At 44.4% G+C, this 16,007-nt stretch overlaps 2 protein-coding genes across 9 annotated transcripts in view; one reads left to right on the top strand and one right to left on the bottom strand.

Annotated features, from left to right (window-relative positions):
* UBR5 (ubiquitin protein ligase E3 component n-recognin 5) overlaps window positions 1–4,994 on the bottom strand; it is an 83,492-nt gene extending 78,498 nt beyond the window's left edge. For 6 of the 8 annotated variants that reach the window (XM_032130614.1, XM_032130623.1, XM_032130603.1 and 3 more), the window contains exon 1: window positions 4,862–4,993. In XM_032130614.1, coding sequence (XP_031986505.1) covers window positions 4,862–4,923 — 62 coding nt within the window. In that variant the 5' untranslated portion in view covers window positions 4,924–4,993. Of the gene's footprint in view, window positions 1–4,861 lie in introns of all 8 variants that reach the window. The other 2 variants (XM_032130594.1, XM_032130567.1) reach the window with 1 other exon arrangement.
* Window positions 4,995–5,080: 86 nt separating this feature from the next.
* ODF1 (outer dense fiber of sperm tails 1) overlaps window positions 5,081–16,007 on the top strand; it is a 38,211-nt gene continuing 27,284 nt past the window's right edge. Inside the window, exon 1 of the mRNA XM_032130648.1 lies at window positions 5,081–5,860. Coding sequence (XP_031986539.1) covers window positions 5,366–5,860 — 495 coding nt within the window. The 5' untranslated portion in view covers window positions 5,081–5,365. The remainder of the gene's footprint in view (window positions 5,861–16,007) is intronic.

The following is a 16,007-nucleotide window of genomic DNA, read 5'->3' on the forward strand; positions in this document are numbered from 1 at the left end:
CTTTCCATATTCAACCTGACATGAAATAACACTTATGTGTAAATTCTGATGCTTACCTTCCTAAATCACTGTTCTTAAGTAACAATACTAAGTAAAATCAAATCTTAATGCACTGCTGCATATATGAATCCTATAACAGTCTTTATTACCCTAGTGGCGGTGCAAACCTTTTGAGACAGCCAAACCATTTCATTTTTAAAAGTGTTTCCAACTAAGAGTCTGATGATGATGATGGTAATAATAATAACAGTAATGTCATGACAGTCATACCATTCCCTCATTCTCTTCTGAAAGAGGTCAATCTAAATTTGGCTACATTTTCAAGAAACTAATCCTAAAACCAAGTTCAACACTCCACCCGTTACTAAAGTTTCATCAAGGAGCTGCAACTCAGGGAGTTCAAGTACTACATCAGTTATGGCTTTCCAGTAATTAAACCTGTTTGAGGCAAGCTACCTACACTTTTGCTAAAGTAGATTAGGAACAGTTTAAAGTACACCAAAATAAATCACTTAAGCTAAAATAAGTACTGTATTATCTGGACACAACTTGCAGGTTCTCTGTTTAAGAATGCATCAGTCAATCCCTTCTTTTCCCCAACTTGGGGCAGCAATGCAGATCACACTGAAGTAACAGCAGAGAAGTTTGTGCTCAGGCTGCCTTCCTCCACCCAAGAGGACAGGCACTCTCCCAGCGCGCCTGTGGACATAGCAGAGGGGGTTCAGGGCTAAACCAACACTTGCATTATCAGGAGCTCTCTCTCCCTCTCTGTGCATGGCTCCTGCAGAGAGCACAGGGGCCAAGACACCAGCTCCACATCCCTGCTGGCTCCCTGCACAGCCATACCACACCCTATGCAAGCTCCTTCCAGCAACATCTGCTTGAGATTTTTAACAGATTTGCTCATCGGTAAATGCAAGGCAGGGAGGCGTTTGCCAGAGTAGCAGCCACATATCCACTGATCACTTGCACAGTACCTTAAATTGATGTGCAGATTAAAAAGGTATGTTCTTGCTAGGTATTTTTTTCCACATAAATTGATTATCAAAGAGTGTAAACAATGCAGGCAATGCAAAGTACACTACTTAAATTTTCAGTTCAGGCAAAGCCTAAACATTCAAATAACAGCGACAGGCACTGAATGTATTATTAAGGGAAAACAAAGTCATGTAAGAACGAGATCATCCTTCCTTTCCCCAAAGCGGACTCTACATACAGACTCACTGAAGCTTCAAATTAACTTTTGTCAGGTGTGCTACTGGTTTCAAAGATGTTACTGCCAGAAAACTTACTACACGACACTTCTGAACACTCATCTTAAATTCAGAACACCCTCTATTTAACCAAATTCATTACATCTCATCTTCAGGAGGAGAGAAAAGACCACATTAACATTGTGTCAATGACCACTTCAAAAATTACATCTTACTCTATGCTAGGACTTTAATGGTTTAGCTGCCAAGAATTTTCTTAGTACAAGGTAAAAACAAAGTCAAGGCTTTGAGATGAATCCTGTCCCTGAAGGTTAGTTCATGTACGGAAAGCCATTTATGTAAGGTGAAAGACTCCTCTTCTCTTTCCAGAGAGCTGCAAGTTAAACTGCTTCTGTGAGGTTTCATAACAGCAGAGAAAAGGCTATTTGTCATGGTTACACCCACTTCCTAACCCAACATAAAATTAAGAAATATACTAAGAAGAATTTACTAAGATTAACCTATCTATGAAACTGTGTCAAACTTCTTCCACAAAGCACAAAGTCTCCAACCCTGAAAGAGGTGGATAAGCGACAAAATATACCTAACACCCACTGCAATAGAGGCTGGACACATCTTTTTCAAATATTAAAGCAATTAATTATTTACATCCCAAATACTCTATGGAGTTGTTTCTCAAATTGCAGGCCATACCGAATTTTTCTCCCAATAAACTCCTCACATTTAGTTTGCAGAGAACAAATTGCTTGGGGGAAAAATTCCAAGTTACCTATCTTCCTAAATAAATTTACCAGAAAAACCTTAGTTACCTCAGTTCATCCTAAACAAAAGCTTAGCCTAGTATCCAATTCAAAAGATGAATTCTTATACAACTACAAAATTAAGTATAACCTTGTCCTTTGCAAACTCTCTTCAGTGTCACCAGCTCCCAGACATCTGAGTGAAGAAGGCAACATTGTTTCAGCTTATTTGAGAGAGGACTAATAATTGCCATCAAAGTACAATATTAACCTACATTCTCAAAAACACTAGTTAAGAAGTATCTTGAGATGATGAGGAGATGTGCTCAGGAGTCCTCTGATTATTTGTGGTTCTACAGTTACTTTTTCCTCTTTTCTTTGAAGTGTTTTACCATTCTTACAGTTGCTGCATGAATAAGTAGGATAACAAATTACACAGAAAACCTAGTAAGAACTGTAGAACAGAATGACAGAAAATGCACCAAACCAAACTGGAAAAAACTATGTCCTCACATTTTGTCGACTACTTAAGAGCAGAGCAATATTTCAGGAGAAGGATGGTTTCCAAAAACATTTCACCTCCTTAACACATCTACACTGATTATTAAGCATATTGTATCAAATACTTGATTACAAAAATTCAAGTGTCCTGTATCCTGAACACAAAGGGATTGCACTGATAAATGCCTCATGTTGTAAGTGATTATTCCTTAGACACATAACACTGGAAGCATACAATGTAGATTTATGATCCCAAAATCTGATTTTGAGAAACAACTATCATTCAGAATGCAGACAGAACAAAACCCTGACTGACCACCGGCTGCAGCACAGACTCAAAAACGCCTATAAAGTGAGAGAGGAAAGAAACATCACAGATACAAGAGACGTTCCAAGATCCTAACTTGTATGAGTATGTGTATGAGAATTTATTAAGCTATCTAGATCCTGATCTACATTGACAGAATAGTAATAAGCAGCAATGCTACTGATAAAATTGAACTGGCATTTCCAGCATATATGTGTGTGCCTCAACCCTATTTATGAATCATTCTGATTTCACTGCATTACAAGTTCTGATACACAGCTACTGCACTTTTAGTAAAATTATATTTATGAAGTCCAAATTTCTGACTTGCAGCTCAGATCAAGGAATCGCTTGATTTTTCAGAATAGTCACTACTTAACAGCACTTCTGCAGCTTTCTCCATAAATTAATTACTGCACGTTTTGAAGCTTCCTGTATCAAATAGTAGTTGTAAGAGATGCTGCTGTGGTAAGAAGGGAAAAAATTAAAAAAAAAAAACAACAAGAAAGCATTATGAAGACTGAAGGGGACTCGTATTTTATATCAATATGTCAACAGAACAGGTACCATTACAGAAAAAACAGATGAGCTCTCTCACTTGGAGCAAAGTGTGATAATTACATGCTAAATGTTTTCCAAGGGCCTATCAACATAAAAAGAAAAGAAAAAGAAAACCCACCGGGGTCCCTTCAAGTTCAAAGCCCTAGATCTTACTCCAAATAAGTGCAAGCAGTAAGTGGAAGAACTCCTAGTACAGCATCATCTCTTAGCTTGTCACTCTAAAGGAAGACAGTCCATGCCAAATTTGAATGTAGTACTTATGGAGAAAGCAAATCAATCCTGTAGTAATGGCTAGGCCTCCCAGGAAGCAGGATCCCGTAAAATGTATTATCAAAGGAAAAAAATACACAGGTTTTGGACCTCTTTTATCTTTTCTTTTCCCTGTGTAAGGATATGGATAATGCAGTTAGGCAGAAATTCTGTCTTTAAAACAACCTACTTTCCTCATCATACACTCTCAAAACCTCTCCTGTTTTAAGAAGCATCTTAAAAATGCCAGAGCAAAGACCCGTCTAGGAAAAGTGACCTAACTACAGACAACAGTGAACTGAGTTGGACCCTGACCTACTCTGAAACCTGGTAGTACCAAAACGAGGGATTATAACCAAGAGCTCATGCTTTTTAAGACTTACAAATATTTAAATATTGTTTAGAATCACTAAATAACATTTATCTTTAGTGCAAAAAGACTTTAGGTTTCTATCCAGTGATGATTAAAGATCACGATTTATTCACGCATAAATTGGCGAGAAATTAAAGATGAAGTTACAGGTTTTTAATAATTCCTACGTAAAAGAGCAGAAGTAAAATTTGCAAGCCATTACACGTACCATTAGCAATTGCTACAGAAGAAATAATTGACAGCCACACAGAGCTGTCAAATACACGTCAAGCAGTGAAGAAAATTTGGTTCGCGGATTCATTTTCTCCCAAGCACTCCAGTTTCTCCCCATCCTGTAATTTCTCTCCCCCAATCCTACATAAAGTTAGCTGCGTGGTTTCCAGGCTGGCAGCTGTCATCCCCATCTCAGCCAAGCTGCACACCATCAGTGATTTGGAGATCGGGCCTCCTTTTGTATCTAACACCCGGTGCGTGAGGAGGGGAAGGCAGCGCGCACACCGGCGCTGCGTGTGACAGCGCTGCCGCCTTTATCCCCGCTCCCGTCATTCTCTCACACACCGCGATCCCCCACCCGCATTGTCTGCCTCGCTCCATCCCTGATTAATATGGGCACGTTCTCGCTCCTCCGCCAGGGATCCCCGGGAACCCACTTCCTCGGCCAAGGATCCCCGGGAACCCCTTTCCTCGGTCGGACGCCGGGATTTCCCTGGCCGGCCGGAGCCCCCGCCGGGCCCGCGGCGAAGGTCGGGGCCCCCCAGCCTCGCGCGGGGCGAAGCTGGCGGCGGCGGCCGCCGGGAGAGGCCTCTCGGAGCGGGACGCCTCGGGACCCGGCGGAACCGCGGCCCGGCGGGGGGGTCGGGCCGGCCCTGCTGCCCCGGGGCCCCTCCCCTCGCCCCCGGGGGGCCCCTCCCCTCACCGGTCGTTGAGCTGGTCCTCGGTGCCCGGCAGCGGGTGCACCACGAAGTGGATCGAGGTCATGTTCCGCGCCGGTGCCCCCTCGGCGGCGGCGGCGGCGGGAGGCGGGCGGGCGGGGGCCGGGCACACAATGGGGGCGGCGGGGGAGGGGGCTCTCGGCCTCCGTCCCTCCCCCCGGGTGGTTCGCGGCCGCCCGGCGGAGTCTCGGGCTCTCGGCGGCCGCGGCGCTGCGGGCGCGGGGCGGGGCGGAACGGCCGCAACGGCGGCGCTCGGAGCTGGGCCCGCGCCGCGCTCACGCACGCGCCGCCATCTTGGCTTCCAGCGGGCCCTTCTCCCTCCCCCCTCCCCCGCCCTCCGTGCGCCGCGACAGGGAAGGGGCGGGGCTTGACCGGCGCGCGCGGCGGCGCGCGTGCAAGCCTCGTGCTGACTGGCGCGCGCGGCTCCCTCCCCTGCCACTAAGCGCGCCGCCGATTGGCCCGGTGCGTCGCCCTCGCGGCGGGGCGCGATGACGTCATTGCGCCAGCGGGACGTAAAGCACCACGTGCCTCTCCCCCACTCTCCCTTCCCCCCCCGCCCCAGTGCGGCTTCCCGGCGGGCGGCGCGCGCGGCTGCCCCTGAGGCGCTGGGCGGGAGCGGGGTGGGAGCGGAGCCGCTTCCCCTTGGCTGGGGCGGCTCCGGGGAGGAAGCGGGGTTGTGGATGTGTGAGGCCTCTGTGCTGTTCCCCAGGGGTGTCTTGTGGGGAGAGCACGGATTTCCCCCGATGCCCGCAGGTGCTTCAAACCCAGCGCCCCTCGGCACCCGCTCTTCACGGCCGGTGCTGGCTCTGTCTTTTCCAGTTGCATTTCTGGTCAGTCCTTCCTGCAGCAGCCGGGATTTTTCACCATTTTTCAGGGAAGCTCACAGAATCGTAAGGGTTGGAAGGGACCTCTGGAGATCATCCAGTCCAGCCCCTCTGCCAAGGCAGGGTCATCTGGAGGAGGTGGCACAGGAACGTATCCAGGTGGGTTTGGAATGCCTCCAGAAAGGGAGCGAGTTCCCTGGGCAGCCTGGTTCAGTGTTTGGCCACTCTCAGCGTAAAGCAGTTTTTCCTTATGTTGAGGTGGAACTTGTATTTCAGCTTACAGTCTTTAGTCCTCGTCCTACCGCTCGGTACCAGCAAACAGTCTGGCACCATCCTCTTGACACATTCCTTTAAAATATTTTTATATCTATTGATGCGGTCCCTTTTCAGGCTTCTCTTCCCTAGACTAACCACTAGGTTTGTGGTATATTGAATAAAAAGCTACCACGCTGTGAAACTCTCGGTGCCGCTGGCCTTGCATGCCTTCCCTCTGGACAGGATTCAGCTGAGCTGTTCCAAGAGATCACACCTTGCCAATGGACCTGTTTTTAACAAATTAACATCTCAATGTACCGAAGGTTGAGTAGCAAAGTCAATAAAACAGCCATTTGTTTCTATAGAAACTAAACACTTTAGCAGGGATTGTACCAAGCTTTAATTTTGGTGTTTTTTTTTTTTTTTTTTTAAACTGGAATTTGCTGCTTTTGCAGCCTGCTCTTGCTTGTTTTCAGGAAATCAGAAATTTGGAAAACTGACTTGGAATATTTTAGCATGTGAGGAATGATGGTAATCACATGATATTGCTACCAAAAACCATCTAGAATCTAGTTCAATGAGTTAGAATTAATTTCTGAGTCTGTATATTCATAAACTGCAAAAATCTCAGTTTGTTCCCCTACCTTCAGACCATAAGGAACTTTGCAACTTCCCATCTTCCACTCCCTTTTCTTCCTAGGCTCTTTCTCCAGTACAGCTGAGAGGAGCTAATCCAAGAATCGGCTGATGCAGCTGCTTGCTGCCCAAAGATTTGGGGAGTCTGTGAAGGTTTTTTCCCAACTGTCATTAACGTGAGGAAATTTCACAGAGAGAAGAAATAGTCAGTTGATGCATTCCAGATTTCTTTTTCTGAGATGAAGCTTCCCCATATGTTCTGTTCTCAAGCGGCAGTGATACTCAAATGCCTTCAAGAATACAAATAAGTAATTTAGCTTATCCTGGAAGGAAAATACTAACAGGTTTCTGGAAATACACAAGGCATGGAATAGGATTCGTTCTGTTTGACAGTGAGACAGTGCAGTAGCTGTGCTTTTAAAAACTAGTAGGTCCATGTTTACCTTTTTGCTTTTTTTTCCTGTTAGGATAGAGCTTAGAGTTTATGGATTATTTAGTTCTGTGTTTGATTGTACCTAAGTTTGTTAGGGTTTTTTGCCTTTTTGTTTTTTCCAACAGTCTTTATGCTTGCCCTGAAAATATTTGTGGTGTTTATCACAAAGAGAGACTCTTATGAGCTGTCTTGACCTCAGTTATTTTATCAGAATCACTTTTGTGTTTTGATAACCACCTGAAAAGCCTTGCTTCTCAATTTAATTTTTTTCCCAGACAAAAAAAGGAATATTTCTCTTTGTCACTCATTCCTCTTTTCCATTGAACAATAGGAAGATGGGTCACGTGAATTCCTGCAGAGCCCTTGGGAATATTGACAAGAATTTTTGGTAGGTTTTGGGAAGTTTCTGATATTTATGTTTGCTTTTCTGTTCAAGTTGTAGTTCTCCAAAGCATTTACATTTCCAAATGCTTCGACTTGTTCATTGGAATTCTCTAAGGGGGTGGGCATAAAGAAGAGATTTCCATTACTCTTTTCCTTCCACCATTAACACACAGCCTTTAAAAGTTAATGGGTTATGGAAACCTGTTAGATACAGGAAAGGAGCTAGGAAAGCCCTAAAGTGGGGCACATCTGTTAGGCCTCAGTGGTCTGCTGCTGGCCATTTCCAAGCAATCCTTTGCTGTAGCTTTATTTACATTGTGTCTAAAGCCCCGTTTTAGCCATTGCTCATGGCTTTGCCAATGCAAACACTCAGCATGAGCAAAAATTTAAAAAAATTTTAAATGGATTCCACTGGAACTTGTGCTCAGAGCCAGAATAAACTTGAGTAGTGCAAATGTCAGTTCTTGTTCACACGAAGAGTTTACTCTGCTGTCTAAAATGGCAACTAAGCATAGGTGAGAGGACACAAGGCCAAGTGCTCAACTGACAATATTATTCTGAGACAAGTTTGGAATATGGAAGAAATTCCAGCTCAGGGATGTGAGGCTGCATCTTACTGCTTGACTTTTGCATTACCATTAAATGCCTGCCTTGGCTGGCCAGCCAGTTCTAAGAACTGAAGCAGTTCTTAGAAGATAATTGTGGGGGTTACAGCTTGATGGCCCTTTGATTATCTGAATTTGACTTCAATTAGAATTGCTTTCTGCTTGCAGGACTGCTCATTCTTACAACTTGTATTTTTTAAGAACTTCACAATAGAAGATTTTTCCAAAGTCATCTCAATTGCCCCAATCTGTTGGATGGCAGCATCCAATACTGAAGTGGTATTTTAAAATTCATACTTGCCAAGTCATGAAAAAACCCCTTAAGAACCAAACCAGATTTTTCTTCTTTACAAAATGTATCTTTAAGTCAACATTGTATGTCTTGGCCTAAGAATTTGGCTGTCTACATTGCGCAGCTCCTCCATGTGTAGATAGTGCTTTTTTCAGGTCTACAGGTAAAGGAGCAGCTTCTTTATGAAGGTGCAACTGTAAATACACCAACACCCAACCAGCAGAACAAGTTTCTTGCTGGTATATTTTCCATGCAAAAGTTTTGTCAGCTTAGGAATACCATAGAAAATAACTCCTGTGGGATCATTGCTGTCATGTCTGAAATTGAGTTTTGATGAGAGTCAGTGTTTTCTGAAGTCTTCAGACTGGTAGAAGCACATAGTTTGGTAAGAATCTCTGGAGGTCGTTTTATCCAGCTTCCTGCTCCACAAATGTTCAGTTCCAGTGGGTCGGGAACTTTAACATCAGAAAAAGCTTCTGAATAATATGCAGTGGGAAAAGTTTATTCCCAACTGCTTGCTACTCGGCAACTGCAAGCCTGGTGGATTACACAGAATTCTGTTAGTTCTGAAGGGAGGGGCCCTGCTAAAGATGGGAGGATTGGGGTAAGAGGACTGCAAGGGACTTTGCTCTGTAAACAGTGGGAGCAGATGCCAGCAGGTGTACCACAGGCAGCACTGTTTGCCGCTGGTGGGACATGCAGAAGCCAGGGAGAAGGCCCTGAGTAGAAGTAAAAGGCTTCAGGCAGTGAAGGAGAGCTCCAGAGGGCACTTTCCAGGCTGTTAACTCCAGATGTCAACCGAGATGACATCAGGCTGGCACCATAAGATTGTATTTTGCTCTGGAAGAAATGAGGCCAGCATTCCTGGAAATGTCAGGCAAGAATGCTGTGCAGAAAACTGCAGTTTCTAGATTGTTCCCAAGGCTGAAAAGATGTTCCTATAATGAGTAGCAAGTACATGGCAAGGTTTCCATCATCTTGTGCCACAAACTGAAGCAATGCAGGTCCCTCACTGCCTCTTCCCCTCCCTCTGTCTAGGTACAGTGTCTGAGTGGTTTCTTGGGGGCTGGGAACCTCAGGCTTTTAAACTACATCCTTGTGTTTTGCAACACAAGTTGCATAGTTTGCAAGTTAACACTAGAAATCAGACAATTCCATCTGAGGACTGCACTGCCAGCCATTTGCTTTCTGCTGTCCTGGGCAATGTTTTGTCATGCTCATGGCCCAAGTTGTCATAGACTGATTTTTTTTATACATTGCTGAAATTTCATGACAGCTGAAATTTCATCTTGATGTCAGATACTGAGTGTTTATAGTCTTCTTATTTTCTGACTTACACCTGGCTATCAAGTAAAGAGGTCACTGTAACAGAAAAATCATTTGTCTTTGCACAAAATGATGCTGGTGTTATTTTATATTATGAAGTATTGCTTAAGGCCACAAAAGAGCAGGTAGCTTAGTAAGGTTCAGAGCTGATGAAAACTTATTTTCCACGGAACTTTTCTTACAGTGAGTTCTTCAGTGTCTAATAGTGCACACATTTCTCTCTACCCTGTGGATTCTTCAGCAACTAAAAAAAAAGTTAAACTCTGCTTTGATCTTTTTCTTTCCCCTAGCTGCAGTAGTAGGTGGTTCTCCTGCTGCCTCTCCAATGCTTGGGTCAGTTAAGCTAACAAAGACCTCTGAGATCAGAAATTTATGTCAAAATTTGACTGAGACTCAGATACTCAGAAGTGATTATGGTGAGCTTTGACACAGCCTGCAGATACAACACTTGCTACTGGACTAAGTACATTTGTTTAAAATCAGGCAATACTGCAGGTGCCTGATCTCCCTTCTCTTCCCTTTTCTGATGTACTCTGCATTTCCTCTCTCATCTCTGCAGTGAGGGATTCCAGGGATAGAAATTAGGATTCTGCAAGGAATTTAGCCTATAAGAAAGCTGGAGAGGGACTTACTACAAAGGCACATTGTAATGGTTTTACACTAGAAGAGGGCAGATATAGATGAGCGATAAAGAAGAAATTATTCAGTGTGAAGGTGGTGATGCACTGGAGCAGGCTGCACAGAGATGTGGATGCCCCATCCCCGGAAGTGTTGAAGGCCAGGCTGGATGGGGCTTTGAGTAGCCTGGTCTAGTGGAAGGTGTCTCTGCCCGTGGCAGGGAGGTTGGAACTAGATGATCTTTCATGTACCTTCCAACCCAAATAATTCAAGGAATCTATGATCTGTTTCTCCTTTCTTTACAGTAGTTTGCTTTCTCTGTTTAGGGGTGTTGGCACAACATGAGTGGGATCAAAGTGAGGTCTCTGCCAAGTGTTCGGTGTAGTTTGTAGATCCACCAGTACCTGGTAGACTGAGATTTTGACACTCACTTGACATTGCTTCTCACCATTGCTTCTTACTTGCATCTTTCTCTTCCAGCTCCCACAGAGACACTTCTGAGCATCTGCTCCTTCTGACTGCACATCCAGGACACCTTTTCTTGTCCAGGCACCACCACAAAGTTTACATGATCACTTTTTTATGTGTAGACCAGACCTGTCCCCTGATGAATGCAGCTGAGCATGACAAGAGGCACTCACCAGGCGTCCTGGGTGCTGTGCAGGAGCCAAGGAAGCAGAGGCTGTGGGCAGCCGCTTGTGTGACTGTCCCTGTAAGGTGGCATGGGCAGAGCTGGCATGCACAGTGTACATGGTGGGTGTATCTCTGAGACTTTGTGTCACCCAGGCAGGTGTTCCTGTGCAGGCAGCTGTAAAACAGAGTTGTGCTCTTTTGTATCAGAGCAGCTTCCTGTAAGTTCCTGGTAAGGAAAGACAGAATTTGTTTGAACTTTAGCAACCTTGAAGGTGGGTATACATTCCTAGGGGGTTGTCTGGGTTCCCTGTGGAATTGCCTTCTTCTTACCTGTCTGCATGCAGTCGAGGGAGTCCAGGTGATTAACTAGGACAAGAAAAGGTTTTTTTATTTTCCTATTAGTTCCATTTGATTGGGTTAGCTACTCTTGTCTTAACCTTATTTACCTTCAAAAGTGGCAGTTTTGAAAAAAAAAATCACCTTTATAAAATGTGCAGGTGAAATGCATTCCCAGCAACAGTTCTGTGTGCCCTTGATTCATGTACTGCCTTCTGAAATTATTGCAGAGTAAATTTTTTTCTGGCAGGGAAAGGAGTGGAGACCTTCCAGGTCAAAAGCAAGTGAATTATTCCATGGACTCCAGTGGGGCCAGGATTTACCTTTCAGCATATATACTTTCAGCCTACTTTTTAGCTGCTGTTTCTCTGTCATGAAATAGCCATTTGTCATGGATGGCTATTTATAATATAGGAAGAAATGGTAGATAGTTCTTGGGTTTTAATTCCCCTTGAAAAAAATAGTAAAATTTAAACATTTCCAGAGAAGTCCAGTGTAGCAAAAAGCAGCGGGGTGCCAAGTGTCCAGCCATCCCCCTTTTGAGGGTGGTTTTGTTGGCCAGCTCTAGCTGTTCCTCATGGACTGAACATCTGTAGCTTCCCCAGAGATAATGATGCACTTTGGGAGTGGAGTTTTCCATTTGGTTTCACCCCAAAGGAGTTGTGTGTTCTCAGGCTGCTCCACAACATCAAACAGAAGATGGTGAGAGGAAGATGAGTTTCTAGCCCAAGCTGCTGATTTGAACAATAGCACAGGCACACTGAGAGAAAACTGAGCTGCTTGTGAAATAGCTCCAAAGCAGCTTCCCATTTACAGCTGGCACTTTAAGCAAACCAGAGGCTGTGTCATTTGAGAAGTGGCTCATAAACAGTGGCTGTTCAGGAGAAATTTGGCCTGTGCAAAATGAGTGTACATAGAGGCTACAAATCCACCATCCCTTCTGAAATATCTCTTCCATGTTTCAGCAGTCGGAGGTTCCCATCAGGAGGTGCAGGCAAAGTGTCAAACGCAGCCCATTCCCTTTAAATGATGGGTTTTGCTTCCAGGGAAGATTGCACCTTCTGCTAAAAATCATGTGAGGTTTTTTTCTTCTTTGTTTTTCCCCTTTCAATCACTAAGGGCATTCACATAGAACAGGATGGCTGTTTTTTACTGTTGTTCCATGTCCCTATAGTGTCTTCCCTAGATGAGAACACAGTTGCAGTGAGTCTTGCAACCAACCATGGAAGTGATTAAATGTCAAAAAAGTAGATGTTAGATTCATGTGAAGAGAGGCAGCTCTAACATCTGGGAGTCCCACGAAATAGGATTTTTATGGTGATGGAGCTTCAGTCCTGAGAGGCAGAAAAAAATTGCAATGGAGACAGTGGTCAATAGGAGATGCAGCACACGAAGACTGTGCTGGGAGCTGCTTTGGCAGTTAACATTTAGCTTCACTGAAACTAATGGAGGAAAGAAAATATGAATAAGTAGTCTGGAATGTTTTTCTTCCGTTGCAGTTAAGAGGAAAGGGACACAGTTAACTGATGGGTGAACATTTTATTGTGAATAACAGCAATTGCAACACTGTTGTATATGCCTGCTTATGTGTTGGTGAAGGTATTTCTGTAGACAGGCAGGTAGTTGACATGAAACTGCAGGCAGATTTGCAAATTCAGAATTACTTGCTGCTTACTAAACATACAGGTAGTTTCACTTGCCTCTTGCTGTGAATTAAGACTAATTGGGGCTTAAATGTTTAATACTGTATGTTTACTTTGTCTAATTTTTTTTTAAAGTGTCAAGTAAAAGGTTTAGATATTGCAAAATGGGAAAGGAGAAAAAATATGGCCCTAAGTCATCTTTGAAACATTTTCATGAAAACTGTAATGCCACTAGAATCTGAAGGAGGGCAGTCAGTATATTATCACTTGCAGGAACTTCAAAGTTTGAATTTGGGTTATGAGCACCGGGCAAAAGAAAAACTGTATTAAACAAGCCACGTGGAAACTTGTTAGCATTTGACAGATCTGATCACTCAGAATTATGTACTTATAGTTGGCCTTTTCCCTCCCGTACATCTTGTACAACCTACCTAGACCCTGCTAAATTTGCCTGAAGTGTTCCCTGTCACCGTGCCTTCCAGCTGGCAGGAGAGCCCCTTGGCTGCTCCTCTGGGCAGAACGCCTGCTGAGCACACTGCTGGGGGGGAGCTGGTGTCCACTGGGAAATGTCTTCTTGTGTCACCCGGCTTTTGAGACTACAGAGGCAAGAGCACAAATACGTTAGTTTGGGATGTCCCATTTAGAAATGCTGTTCATTTTTAGTGCATGAGTTACAGGTTTTTGCTTGAGGAATGTGTAGAAGTTTATAGTATGTAAGAAGTTTATAGTATGACAGGAGTTCAAATAGGCTTCAGTCATAATGATAGGTGACTTATCCTCTTGGCTTCTTATTTCCTAGTATTTATTCTGCTGTTCTGATAAGCTATGATTTAAAACACACTGAAGTGCCAGTGCAGGCTAATAGCCCCTTCTCCTACACTGAAACACATCACTGAGAATAGAAGACACTATGCTTTGTATCTGTCTCCCAGGGTGAGGGAAAGAATGACTGAGAGGTATGGGGCTCTGCCCACAAAGACCACCTCACAGGCTGTCAGACGAATTTGGAGTGGGAATCAGATCCAGAAAACAGATACCTGCATTTAGGTGTCTAATCTCCCACACTAGGCGGTGGAGACTTAGTTATGGCAGTCAATGGAGCTGGGAATGTGATTCGTCTGAGGAAACGTAGGTATCCATCCTCTGTTGAGCTGAACCCCTCCTGGCAGTGGGACACTGAGCTCATACCAGTGTGTCGGCACCTCTGGGTACGCAGCTACAGCCTGGAAGCCCATCCGCGGTAAGGATGTGCTGATGACAGGGATTCAGTCTCCAATTGCTGCATTGTTTCTGCAGTTAAACGAGAGGGGCGGGCTGGACCCCCCCCTCCTCCGGCAGACGCTGGAGCTGCAGAGCCCACCGCAGAGTTGGAGAGTCGGAGCGAGTGTAGGCAAGCTTCATCCCCTCTGTGAGGGGCGGGTGAGCGCATTAGACCTTATTTACGTAGTCAGTAAGGCTCAAGGCTGTGCAATAAACAACATCTCTGTTAAAATTATTTTTACAATCTCTGTTGTTGAGTTCAGACAAATAGACATAACCAAGCCTTCTTAGGATATGAAACATTAGTATCTACCACTTATGTCTGAAGCTATGTTTTAGATTTTATTTTCCAGACAAAAGAGTAATTTAAAATTATGCAAATGAGCTGCCAAAGCAAAGCATTATGCGGATTTGTGAGGCAGTCAGCAGAGTGTTAACCCTTGGTGCTGCAGCTCGCTGTGGAGGGAGCGCTGCTGCAGCAGCTCTGTGTGAATTCCTTCCAGCCCTTGTGCTCTTTAATTACAACGCTCCTGAGGCAGGGCCTGAGGTGTGAGGCTCAGCCCCTGCATACCCCCATTGCCAAGTGGATTTAGGTGGATGGAGGAGCTGTGTTTGCTGCATTGTTCACCTCACAGTCCTGCCCAGCACAAGCTGTACCCAAATCCGGCCTGGACATCTCAGAAAAGACAAGTGTTCTAACTGTCATCTGTGGTTTCATCAGGGTTGTTTCCAGAATATTTGAAGTGACTGTCATGGGAGAAGTATTAAATTGCTTTTCAAATGTCAGCAGTGCAGTAACACTTTAAAAAAAAAAAAAAATTACACTGTCAGCTATAAGTCCTCAAGCTTGCTGGGCTGGCTGGTGTACACAAGATGCACTAGCAGCCTTGACTTTCTGTAGAGGAAAGCTATTAAAAGAACTCCATGTTGTGCTAATTTGTGGATTCAATAGCTCATTATCCCACGCAGCTATAAGGTGGTGTTAATAACTCTCAGCCAGGAACAGATGGGTTTTGATAGAAATCCAAGGTCTGATCTGCTCTGGAAATTTGCCCTGATCTCTGTAACTGATGCCAACAGCTGACATAGCCATATTGGTGCAAGCACTAGTGCTGAGCAAGAAATCCAGTGTTTTATAGCAGTAAAGTTTGGCAAATGGCAAGAGCAGGCAAATCCCCAACATGCACAAGGATGTAAGTGCAGCTGATCTCTAATGGAGGTGCCTGATGCTGGGTTAAAATAGTGGCAGCCAAGCCTGGGAAAAGAGGGAGAGAGTTCACATTGGGCAGTTTTGGAAGGGCTGGGTTTGTGCCTCAGTCATGCCCGTGTGGGATGCCAGGCCCTGTGAGTATGGGATTTGTTCAGCATCAGGCAGGGATGGATCATGGTGAGGGCAGGAAGGAGTCTGGTTGCAGTATGAGGGGACTTGAATCCACATTTCCTCCTGCACTTCAGTTCATAGAATCATGCATAGTTGTTCATGGCTCTCTATGAGAGATCTCACAGAGCAGTGCAGGTTCCAAGGAAAATACCAACAATATGTATTTCTGTAGTGAGTTACTTCAGTCACAAACAATGTCTCAGTGCTGCTCCAGGACACACAGGTAATCTGGGTTTCTCTCTTGCACCATCTTACACCCAAACCCTTTAAAGTTTTCTCCACTCACCAAAATGCTTCCTCACTTTCTTTCTAGTTAAAGGTGTCATTTCAAGCTGCCTGTCAGAAGCTGCTTGTCTCAGCCAGTACACAATACTGAATAAACACTTCAATATGTTCAAACCTGGATGCTATTGGTAAATTTACAGGCTTGAGACCTACGGCCGTTTTTAAACTGGATACACATGCATGCACCCAAGGGTTAGCTCAGTTTAGCAACTTTGGTTT

This window comes from Corvus moneduloides, chromosome 1 (assembly GCF_009650955.1).
Source record: "Corvus moneduloides isolate bCorMon1 chromosome 1, bCorMon1.pri, whole genome shotgun sequence".
NCBI classification, from domain to species: Eukaryota; Metazoa; Chordata; class Aves; order Passeriformes; family Corvidae; genus Corvus; species Corvus moneduloides.